Source organism: Dromaius novaehollandiae, chromosome 4, assembly GCF_036370855.1.
Source record: "Dromaius novaehollandiae isolate bDroNov1 chromosome 4, bDroNov1.hap1, whole genome shotgun sequence".
In the NCBI taxonomy this organism is placed as follows: Eukaryota; Metazoa; Chordata; class Aves; order Casuariiformes; family Dromaiidae; genus Dromaius; species Dromaius novaehollandiae.
Genome location: NC_088101.1, coordinates 52,483,355 through 52,494,215, shown reverse-complemented (window position 1 = coordinate 52,494,215; position 10,861 = coordinate 52,483,355). Strand labels below are relative to the sequence as shown.

At 35.4% G+C, this 10,861-nt stretch overlaps 1 protein-coding gene across 2 annotated transcripts in view; it reads left to right on the top strand.

Annotated features, from left to right (window-relative positions):
* Window positions 1-10,861, top strand: part of CASP3 (caspase 3) — a 12,292-nt gene extending 1,431 nt beyond the window's left edge. For both annotated transcript variants that reach the window (XM_064511037.1, XM_064511036.1), the window contains exons 2-7: window positions 3,609-3,701; window positions 5,071-5,195; window positions 5,626-5,754; window positions 7,778-7,953; window positions 8,452-8,569; window positions 9,636-10,861. In XM_064511037.1, coding sequence (XP_064367107.1) covers window positions 3,628-3,701; window positions 5,071-5,195; window positions 5,626-5,754; window positions 7,778-7,953; window positions 8,452-8,569; window positions 9,636-9,862 — 849 coding nt within the window. In that variant the 5' untranslated portion in view covers window positions 3,609-3,627 and the 3' untranslated portion in view covers window positions 9,863-10,861. The remainder of the gene's footprint in view (window positions 1-3,608; window positions 3,702-5,070; window positions 5,196-5,625; window positions 5,755-7,777; window positions 7,954-8,451; window positions 8,570-9,635) is intronic.

The window sequence follows — 10,861 nt, the reverse complement described above, 5'->3', positions numbered from 1 at the left end:
GTAATGACACACAGAAAATATAATGCTTTTTTTCAAATGCTTTTTGTTTTTTCATGTAGTCATCATATAGTTTTCCTTCTGCTATTAATTATCTAGTTATCAATATACATTATATAATGTAAGATTATTAATTTTGCATGTCTTCATTGGTATCACAATGTACCTTATCCATGTACATAAAAAAAAAGCTGCCTTGAATGCTTCACATTCTATTTTGAATGCTTCACATTCTATTTTGCAAGCATGTGAGGTGGAAAACTGTGCCCTTTTCCAATCTTTATAGACATGTTTTATGATACTAGATTCTGTTTTAGACAGGTATTTTAGTACTGCTGTGATCATTGCTTTGTAGCAGCTGGCCTATACTGAACATGTGTCCTCTTGTCTGCTGTGGTTTGCATATTTCAGGGTATGGTTGTAACTAGAGATGAGTTATTTGCTTCCTTTCCTGTCTGAGAAGCTTTGGTATTATTTTTATCACTATGTCGTTAACTTGTCTTGTATGGTTCATGATTCAGACAAATATTACTTTGAATAAAAATTCGATGGTTCTTCTATAACAATAATGATAAATGGTGATGTGAATTTAATTTCATTAGGTCCAGGTGGAATAAGAGGCTGGATTGGAGTAAATACCTTGTTTTATTTATCATTATCCTGTCAAAATAAAAGAATTAGAACAACTGCATTTATGTAGGGCAAAATATAATTTAGGTTTTATTGCTATACAGATAAACTATTAGTTCAGTCATTTCTCAGAGCTTGCTGACAGCTCTAAATTTTGGACCTCTTTCAACCAGCTTATTCTTTACTGTTTAATATTTCCAAAGATCATTGTAAGATTGTCTTTATTTACATCTTCTATCTCTGCCTCACAGGGTTTTTAAATATTATATATTTTTTGAAATAAAATAGTGTAAAAAGAGCTATCAAAATAAGCTTCCTAAAATATACAGAAAATACTCTGCTAGATTAAAAATGCTATTTTTCATTTCAGCTGCTTGATCTTTAAGTTTCCTTGTAGTTGAAAGATCTTCTCACCTAAGCTTTCAGAGAAAAGAATACCAAGGAGCAGAATAACAATTTTAATTAAATTCTTAACATTTTCCTGGAAGATTCCCCCCCCCACCCCCCCCAATCCCTACTAGCATGAGATCATTCTCTATAGGGAAATGAGTAATCTGCCTGATGGAGTATGACCTCATTGCATTACCTAAACTGAGATGAGGTAAGTCTTAGTACTCAGTTAAATCAGCATTGTCCTCTGAGAGCATTGCTGCTACTCTGACATTAGTGCTACAGGGCAGAAAAAGTATTGCTGATAAAGCATGCATTTGAGAGCCCAGCAAGAAGACAGATGCCTCTCTGTGGATGTCTTTTGTTCTTAGAAGACTTATAGGTGAATTGGTGCTTTAAGGTGCTCAAAAGTTCGTGGAATTTAAAGGTAAATTCCAGATTCTACTCTGAAGATGAAACAGATGTATTTGTAAATACCTAATGTTCAAATATTGAGCAAGTGGGCATTATACCCAGTTTTTCCTTCAGTATTTTTCTAACTTCTATATGGATACTTGGACAAGCTCCACTCAAGATGCAATAATAGAATGCAGTAAGCTCTAACAATTCATTAAACAATTGAAATGAGGCTTGCAAAGGCCTTAGTAAAAAATATTTTTATAATGTTTTGCATTTTTCAAAAGCAAAGTATAATTGATTATAATTCTAGTCTCTACTAGCCACTTCTGCAACTTTCATTGTTTTTATGGCTTGGTATCAAAGACAGCAGTTGTAAATTAAGGCTGCAACAAAGTCAAGGAGGTTGTCACTCAAGATGCACTGGTTGTTACTAGCACTCCTTGCCCAACGGTATGCCATAGGGCTGGATGACTGCAGTACCACAGGCAAGAGCATGGTTGCCCCAGATTTTCTAGAGTCAAATCAAGAGAAAGAGGCATCTCTGAGAAGTGATTCAGATATCAGGTACTTGACTTACCGTTTGGAAGTGCTTGTCTCTGTCTGTCTGTCTGTTTTATGGAACTTATAAGAAATTAAACTTCCAAATTAGGAAGAATGAATCCAGATTGTAGTGATGGCATGATCTGTGTTCAACACCATAGACCTAGTTCCTGCTCTATGCTATTGTCTTTAAAGTAAATTTCTAAAATATAAGGTGTCAAGTTTGATACTTTTGTAATTTGGTTTTCAGGGGATCTCCTGTGTGCTGCTAATTTATATGATAAAGTTCACAGGTCTGGAATCATCTTGTGAGCAAGAAGACTTCTTAATTACATCAGCGCTCCAAGATACGGAGAATAGTATTCAGAGCAATCTTGAACACCTTTTGAAGCCACTAAAATATAAATAAGCTTGTCTTTAAGAAACAAGGAAAGAGAGAAGGTTATATATACTCCAATTGGTGCTTCTGGTGCATTAGTAATTGTCATTGTGGAAAATGTGTGGTTGCAAGGTGTATTAGCTAAAGTATAAGAATGAAATTAACAGACTTTAATATGACTGTGTAAGGTGGCAAATATAGTTGCCAGCCTTGCATAGATTTAAGTAAGAATCTCCATCTTGTCAGTCTGACGAGTCTTACTACTTGTTCTGGCTATTTATATATCTCTTTTTAATCATATATCTGCCCACTAAGCAAGTTTCTTTAAAATTCTTGCCATGTAGTGCCTAGTTTCTTGAGGTCTAAACACTTTAGCTTTATATAATTTAACTTTATATTATGCTTAATATTTAACTTCATATAATGCTTAATCCTTTTCTGAATGCTGAGGTGAAGATAACTTGTAGGAATGTGTTGCATGAGTATAGGCAGGGTAACTGAGAGGGAGGGTTATTGTTTTTAAATTGATTTCTGCTTTGGTATCATTCATCATTTCCCTGCCCATGTTCTGATCACAAGTCAATAGCAGCCCACAGTGTAGTATTCATTCCACCAACTATTTACAGTTATGATGTTGGGTTTCTTTGTTATTTTTACTGTGTTTGTTTCCATCTACTCCAATTGCAATAGGATGCAGTGACGTGTTTTGTGAAATGGCGTGCAGAAAAATGACTTATTTCTCAACGTTCTTTGGTCTAGTATCTAATCTTGTATGTTAGTCTTTGCACACATCATACAACTTACATTGCTTGTTTTTTGATCTCAATTTTTCTGTCTCATTGAGATGGAAAGAGCCAAGTATGACGCTATTCATAATTTTAAGAAAGCTGTTAATGCATGTATGGAAAGTATAATATTTTAAAGAATACTGTCAGTTTCTTTGTGTCTCGCATCCTGCTTTTTTTGTAGGCATTTTCAATCATTTAGTAACAGCGGTTTGCAGATTTTTTCCAGAGTTGCTACACTTTAAAATGCGATAGTTTAGAAAAATATTCATGTTCTTCTTTCCAATATAAGTTACCTAGGGATTACTCAGAAATGCTAACTTTTGTCTACCAATACTCATATTCCTAGGCTAAAGTTACTCTGTGAATATCTCTATTTATATTTTCTCTATAGTCTCTATGCAAAAATTTAAGGAAAGCTAACAAAAATTAAGCAATATGTGTGAAAGTGAACTGTCTTATACTTCTATTTACTTTTTGTTTTTAAGCTGATAATTAAGAGCCATAATGACAGATGTAAGAGATGGACGACAATCAGGGGAAGATCTGGCAGATGCAAGATCTTTTCCTGGTTCCAAAGGGTGAGTGAAGTATTTTTGGGTTTAAGTCTTGAATATAATGTCTTGAGAAATCTTGTACTATTACTGAAGGTGAGAGTCATACAAGAAGTATTTAAAAATAATTTCCAGTTATGGTAAATTATAATAATCATAAGCAACAATTAAGAATGGTTTACTGGCTTTGATAATATACAGTCTCTTACAAAACTGGGCATATGTCCGTACAAGGTATTAAAAAGCAAAACACTTAAGGTGAAGTTAGATCGGCCTTAACGGTATTATTAAGTCATTAGCTCCTTTTGAAAAGAGAAGTCTCTACCTCATCTTGGGCCAAATGTGCATGCCCTTCCTTGAGCTGGTATTGGAGCTCACCTGAATGTATAGCAGCCAGTTCGGCTGCTTAAACTGACCTGCTGTAGAGTTCAATGCGCAGAAGCACTAATGTAGTGTTAGATATGCCAAAGCACTAGGGCCAAGGCAGCCTGCAGCTGCGAAAGGGAGGAAGAGCAGGACTGCAGTGACCACTAGTTGGTAGACTGGCGTACCTCTATCATCAAATCATACCCTCCCTGGGAAGTTGTTTTGTTTCTGAAATAATTTTCTTTATTATTTTAATGAAAAACTGATTTAAGGGCATTACAAACTTTCTTTTTTTATTGTAGAGTGTAATATGATACTGTGGGCCCCAATCTCATAGCCACTTACTGGGTGCTTAAAATGGGAAAAGCAATACCAACTTCAGCATGTATTGGCCGGGTAAAATGTAAAGGAGCCTTAAAGTCCTGACTGCTGTGAGTGCATAGCTAGCATGCACATGGAGGCAGAATTACAGCGGCATATAGAGTTTTTGTCATTTCCTAGCTTTTGAATGTTCACCTGTGAAAACTCAGTAGTAACATGGCTTTTGGTTAAAATTCAACTGTAGATTTACATTCTTATACCTGATCTTGCCTTCAAGTACATGGATATCGAAAGATAATAGTAAAAGACCCTATTTCTTGTTGGTATAATCTTTGGTTTCCTTAGATTAATATTTATATTCCCCCATGCAGCAGCATTATCATTTCAGACACAATTCTTCCTCAATTCTTTAAAATTTAAGCTTGTTACAAGTTGCACAGAAGATTACTACAAATACAAATGACTTTCTACAAAGTTGTTTCTTATTTGTGTATGTCTACATTTTACAGAACTTCAAATGTAAGTTTGGGAGCATTACTATACAAAGCAGTCTTATTGGTTATTTCAGCCTCCATGCCAGTGCAGTGCTTCATTAGTCTTAGATCAAATCTATCCACTGATTTCATAGACATAACTTCTAAGGAACAAGTAGCAAGCCTTATCATTTTCATTGGTTTTCTTGAAATAACCTTTTTTGCTTTCTATACAGAAAGAGCCTGCCTTTTAGCAAATCCATGGACTCTGGAATGCTGCCAGACTACAGTTACAGAATGGACTATCCAGAGATGGGAGAATGTGTAATAATAAACAACAAGAACTTCCACCGAGAGACTGGTATCTCATTCAAATTTTTAAGTGTTTTCTTTAGTTCAGATAAATTAGCTGCATGCATTATTCTTCAAAATTAAATACACAGTCTAATTTTGACAGCAATCTAAAATTAAGTTGTTTAAATGAGTGTAATTTTTTTCGTTGTGTTTTTACAAATAGGTATAGAGGGCACATGTTAGGGTATAGTAGTGATGGGGAGAAAAATTGATCCGCAACACAATTCTGTCTTACCTTTTAGTCTTAATTTATAGTTTGTAAATGAAATCTTTTTCTCTCTCTTTATATAGATAGGTAGATATAAAAATAGGTACAGAGAGACGGGAATGGTGTGTGTAGCATTTCGGGCTGATACAGGTATAAGTAGGAAACCATTGGCTCGGGCAGACTATGCTGTCTATATTATACCAAATTAATACATTACTTTTATGTATAGGAATGTTACCTCGTTCAGGTACAGATGCAGATGCTGCAAGTGTCAGAGAAGTTTTTATGAAGTTGGGATATAAAATCAAGCTTAACAATGATCTTTCATGCAGAGACATCTTCAAACTACTGAAAAACAGTAAGTAATAAGATGATCAGTATGTGTATTAAATGCACCATTATTCTTAAATGCACCTCTTGCCTGCAGATCTTCTCTTCCATGTTTCTCTTCCATGATTTTTCACACCTAAATAACTCTGTGGTTTATTGCTAAGTTTCGTATGTACATCATAGTTTCTGTATTTATTCATCTTTGTCTGTCCATCTTTTGTGCCACTTGAAAAAGGATACTGAAGACACAGTCATCTTTAAAGACGGCTGGAAAAAAAGGCTGAAACTTAAATACACACTGACTTTTCTGACCCTTGGACCACTGAAGCTCTGCGAGTTAGAAAGAAACCTGTCTAATTCAGTAGAGAGAGGTTTCTGCGTTCTGTGCTTAGTGGTGTGGCCCAAGAGGTATTCCAGTTAAGTGACCAGAACAGCAAGTGCGTGGACTGAATTACTCTTGGAGAGAAATAAAATAACGTTTGTTTTGTCTGACTTGTGGGGGGAAAAGAGCCACCTTTCTTTCAAGTGGCAGCTTTATACTATTGTTTGTGTTAGTCCTGCTTTATTTGGGCATCTAGACCAGTAAATTTAACGGCACCTGGAGATAATCTGTTGCCCTGGAACACCTAGTCTGTTCTAGTTAACTGTTGGAACATTCTTGGGTGTGATTGTGGCACAAACTGACTAGCGTTCTACCAGACTGTTTGTGGGCAAATTGAGCAGTGAAAGTGTTCCAGGGACTATTCCCAATAGCCAGTTTTCATGCAGTCTTTTTTTTCTTTTTTGTATTTACTAACGTAGATTCAGGCTCTTTATTGCCAGTTAATATTTATGTCAGAGAATGCTCTCCTGGGCACAGTATAGTTGCAGCCTGTCTGTTGACAGTAGCTGAAAGTAGGAAGTGACATTCTCTGAATCCAGTCTTACTTGTGGTATAAAGCCTCCAAATGGATGGTGTAACTACAAACTGCAGCCTAACTAGAGATTCTCAAAAACCAGACAGGTAAATCTGCTTACTTCTGAGGAAGAAGGGCTTCCCCTCTCCCTTAAAGGACTTGCGGAAGCTGTTTGTGTTGTTTCCTGGCTTTTCTGCATGCAGCATTTGTCCGTGGATTATAGAAATGCCTGCATGTGCCTCACTTGAGGAAAATCAAAATAGTTCAGTGTTTCCAAAATAGAAATTAAGTATTTTGGATAGCTCTAAAACAAAAGACTTCAGCTCTCAGGAATGTTACCTGTTTCTTCTAGAAACTTTTACATCTTCTTAAGGTTCCCACTCAAAATTCCTTTTGGTGCCCTTCTTTTAAATCGAATGCTGTGTTTGTTTCTCTTCATATATTGAAAAGAAACATCTCAGTCTTCAAGTACAGTCTCCCCAAGCCTAGGCAGCAGAAGAGGCCATAGAGCATCTGTTCTATGCTCTTTGCGCTCCCCAGATTAAAAGAAAAAAAACAAAACAAAAAAGCTTAGAGGTCTCTAGGTAGAAAACGCAGTCATGAAAAATCTTGCTACACCTTGCTACGGGATGAGAGAGAGAAGTAATGTTAATACTTAGGTCCCTGCAGCAATAACAGCCTTCATGCTACATTCATTTCCCATGTAATCCAAGCAGTTGAAACATCTCTCAAACTAAAAAGAAAGGCAAGACTTCCCTATCCTTTCCCAAAATGCAGAACTCCCCTTTGGTTGTTTCCCAGATCTGGAGACTGTTGACCATTGTTGTGAGAGCAAGGTGTACCATTTGGGCTTTGGGACACTGTGCAAAAATCATTACAGCCAACCCACTTTGTCTCCTCACAATGTTTGTGGCCTAGTTCTGTGGCCCTGTCTTAGAATGGGTAGGGTTGGCCTTTAATTTGGGGATTTCCGTGTCCAACCTGCTGAAGTAAAGTAGGCTGGCTCCTTTTATTCAGAAGAGAAAACTGATTGAGGGTTTCCAAATTTGGGAATAGTTCTTATGAAATTGAGGAGTTCTGTTACATTGGGTGTATCAAATGGTCGGAGATTTTGGGGGAATGCAAGAGGTTAAGATAATTCTCTTTTCTTTCAAGCTTCTGAAGAAGATCACAGCAAGCGAAGCAGTTTTGTTTGTGTATTGCTAAGCCATGGTGAAGAAGGACTCATCTATGGTACAGATGGCCCTCTTGAACTGAAAGCACTAACAAGCCTTTTCAGAGGTGACAGGTGCAGGAGTTTGGCAGGAAAACCCAAACTCTTCTTCATTCAGGTGATGTACAACTGAACAATGATCTTCAAATCATGTGAATACTTCAAAAATTCATGTTTTCCATTAATTATTGATGCAAAACCAATAGTTAATTATTCCTAAAATTGATTCAAATTGAAGAGAATCTTATTCTGAAACTAATTCAGGACTAAAAGAGACAGTCTGGCCTACTTTGGCAGTATTTGTAATAGCTCAAACTACTTAATCTATAGAATTAAGGTGCTGCAAAATCTTTCTAAACACTAGCCAGTACTTTAATGAGTTTCTGAATATACCTTTGAATTAATAATTATTTTAATCAAACTGGGTAGTTAGTTTAAATGCTAGTTACTTCTCAGTCTAACTAATGAAAATGTATGTATGAATTCTTATTATTTTGTAGGTTTTTAATTGGAAAATAATCAACTTTAAAACTGAAAAAATTGGTATTCTGATGACTATTGCTGCCTTTTTCTCACTTATTTTTTATTTTATTTTTCCATTTTTCTCACCGAATAGGCTTGTAGAGGGACAGAATTAGACTCTGGTATTGAGACAGACAGTGGATCAGATGAACCAATGTGTCAAAAAATACCTGTAGAAGCAGACTTCCTATATGCATATTCTACTGCTCCAGGTGAGACTCTCAAAGAAAATGTCTGTTGCTGAAATTATTTATAGATGTCAGCTGGTACTGATATTGTAAATGACAGTTTGCAGTTGTCTCTGATCATTGAGGACTCTTTAGTGGCTGACTACTTCATTTGTGCTCTTTCAGGGAAATATGAATTTTCATTCCTCAATCTATTTTCCCCAATTTGATTTCTTTTTGAGATAGTTGCTACTCTCAGTTCCTACTGAAAAAAAAATATATAAAAATATATATAAAAATATATTTTATAAAATATTTAAATATATATTTTAAGATTTTTATATATATATATAATATATAAAAATCTTGCTAGTGAGAAAACATTATATATATATATATAAAAAATATGTCTTTCTCACTAGCAAAACCTCAAATGTTCATCTGCAGTCACATACCTGAGATTAGCTATAATGTCAGTCTGTGGGTTGTACAAATAGTTTATGGCAAGAAACAAAAGGTATTATTAGTAGTCTGCTTTTGAGAGAACAGGACAATCAGATATCTAAAAATGTACATACAGAAGTGGTAATGAATACCAGCATACTATTTGGGTGACACCTACATCTTCATTGCACTGTTAAGCAAAGTTAGTAGTGGGAGACCCCCTGCTATGCCCATTACATTTTCTGTCAGCAGAAACAGGCTCCAGTCTTTAATTCATGCATGTAAGATAGTGACACTGAAATCCATTGTGTATATTGGCTCTGTCTATACTATTACCTCTCCTTATATATGGATCCATAATGAAATGGTAAATGATGAACGGCTAAGTCTCTTGCAGCAGGACATAGTTTTCCTTCCTTTGATTGTTTACCTACTTAGTTTTCTTAGATTAGAAAAGATATGAGGATTAGAAAGTATTTTGTGTTAGAATTTGAAGAGATCATCAAATCTAAACTTTGTGGGTTAGTGGTTTCTGGATATGGTCTTTAAAAAAAAAAAAAAAGTCTTTAATTGCTATTGGAAACAATGCATTGTTCCTCTAATTCCTATCCTGTCTTGTGTCAGAAGATGCTACATCTGATCTATTTAATACATCTCTCTTCCATAGGCTATTACTCCTGGAGAAATGCAGCTGAAGGCTCCTGGTTTATTCAGTCACTGTGTAGAATGCTGAGGGAACATGCAAGGAAACTTGAACTCATGCAGATTCTAACTCGAGTAAATCACACAGTGGCAGAATATGAATCCTCCTCAACTCGGCGGGATTTTAATGCAAAGAAACAGATTCCATGCATTGTTTCTATGCTCACCAAAGAGTTTTACTTCCCTTGCTAAAAAGAATTGCACTTTGTGATTTTTCAATTTATGTTTTTTATCTGTAATTTATACACAATGTTAGTATGGAATACCACTTTTAAATTGGAATTGCTGTTCACTACTGTGTGTAGCATAGATGAGCTGTCTCAAAGTTAGATGTGTCCATTATTAGAAGTAAAGCTGGCTGTGTCAGAAATGCAAACTGGAGTAGCTGAAGCACAGGCAAATTTGAAAGTAATGCTCCGAACACCTGGAAAAATTAGGAGGAGAAGACTGAGGAAAGGTAAAATCATGTATCAGTTCTGATTGGTACTACATTTCACTTTGCTGAAGGGGCAGAGAAAAGAAACATTTTTTGTAAATAGTTTGGTTTCATAGCTTTGCAATAGCAAAAAGATCAAGGAATATGGTATGTACTCACTAATGATGGTAATATGATAGTAGTGTCATTGCACATTTCTTCTTAAGAAAACTCATGTTTTTAAAGTTTAGGTTATAAACTAACCTAAGCTTTTTTTTATAACTTAGATTATAAACTGTGGAAAAACGACAGTTTCATTTTTTACATGCAGTTAGGTAGCATACTTAGAGTGAAGACAGTTTTGTCCTGATTATTTTGCAATTTTTTCTATGCGGTATCAGGTAAAACAATTTTATCAACACAGTGTCTGTTTCGAAATAGATTTTGTATCGACTTTGAGCGACTAAGGGACCAGTCTTCCAAAATGCCTTTTTTTGGGGCAGCTCCTTAGGAGAGGCTGCTTAATACTGTTTGGGAATAATTTGGGCATCAAAATTCAGTGCAAAAAGACTGCATTCTGAATTATGTGCTTTCCTTTTTCTGGCCATAAATTAGAGGTCTGTTTAGGATCTGCTTTGTGTTAGGTACACACCACTTGTAATCTGTGTGAAAACACAGTTTAACACATTGTTAAATATCAAATGGGACAATTACTCATGTCTTTTATGAGACTTTAGCTACAGTGTACTAATAAACAGTAAATTTAAATCTTTTAA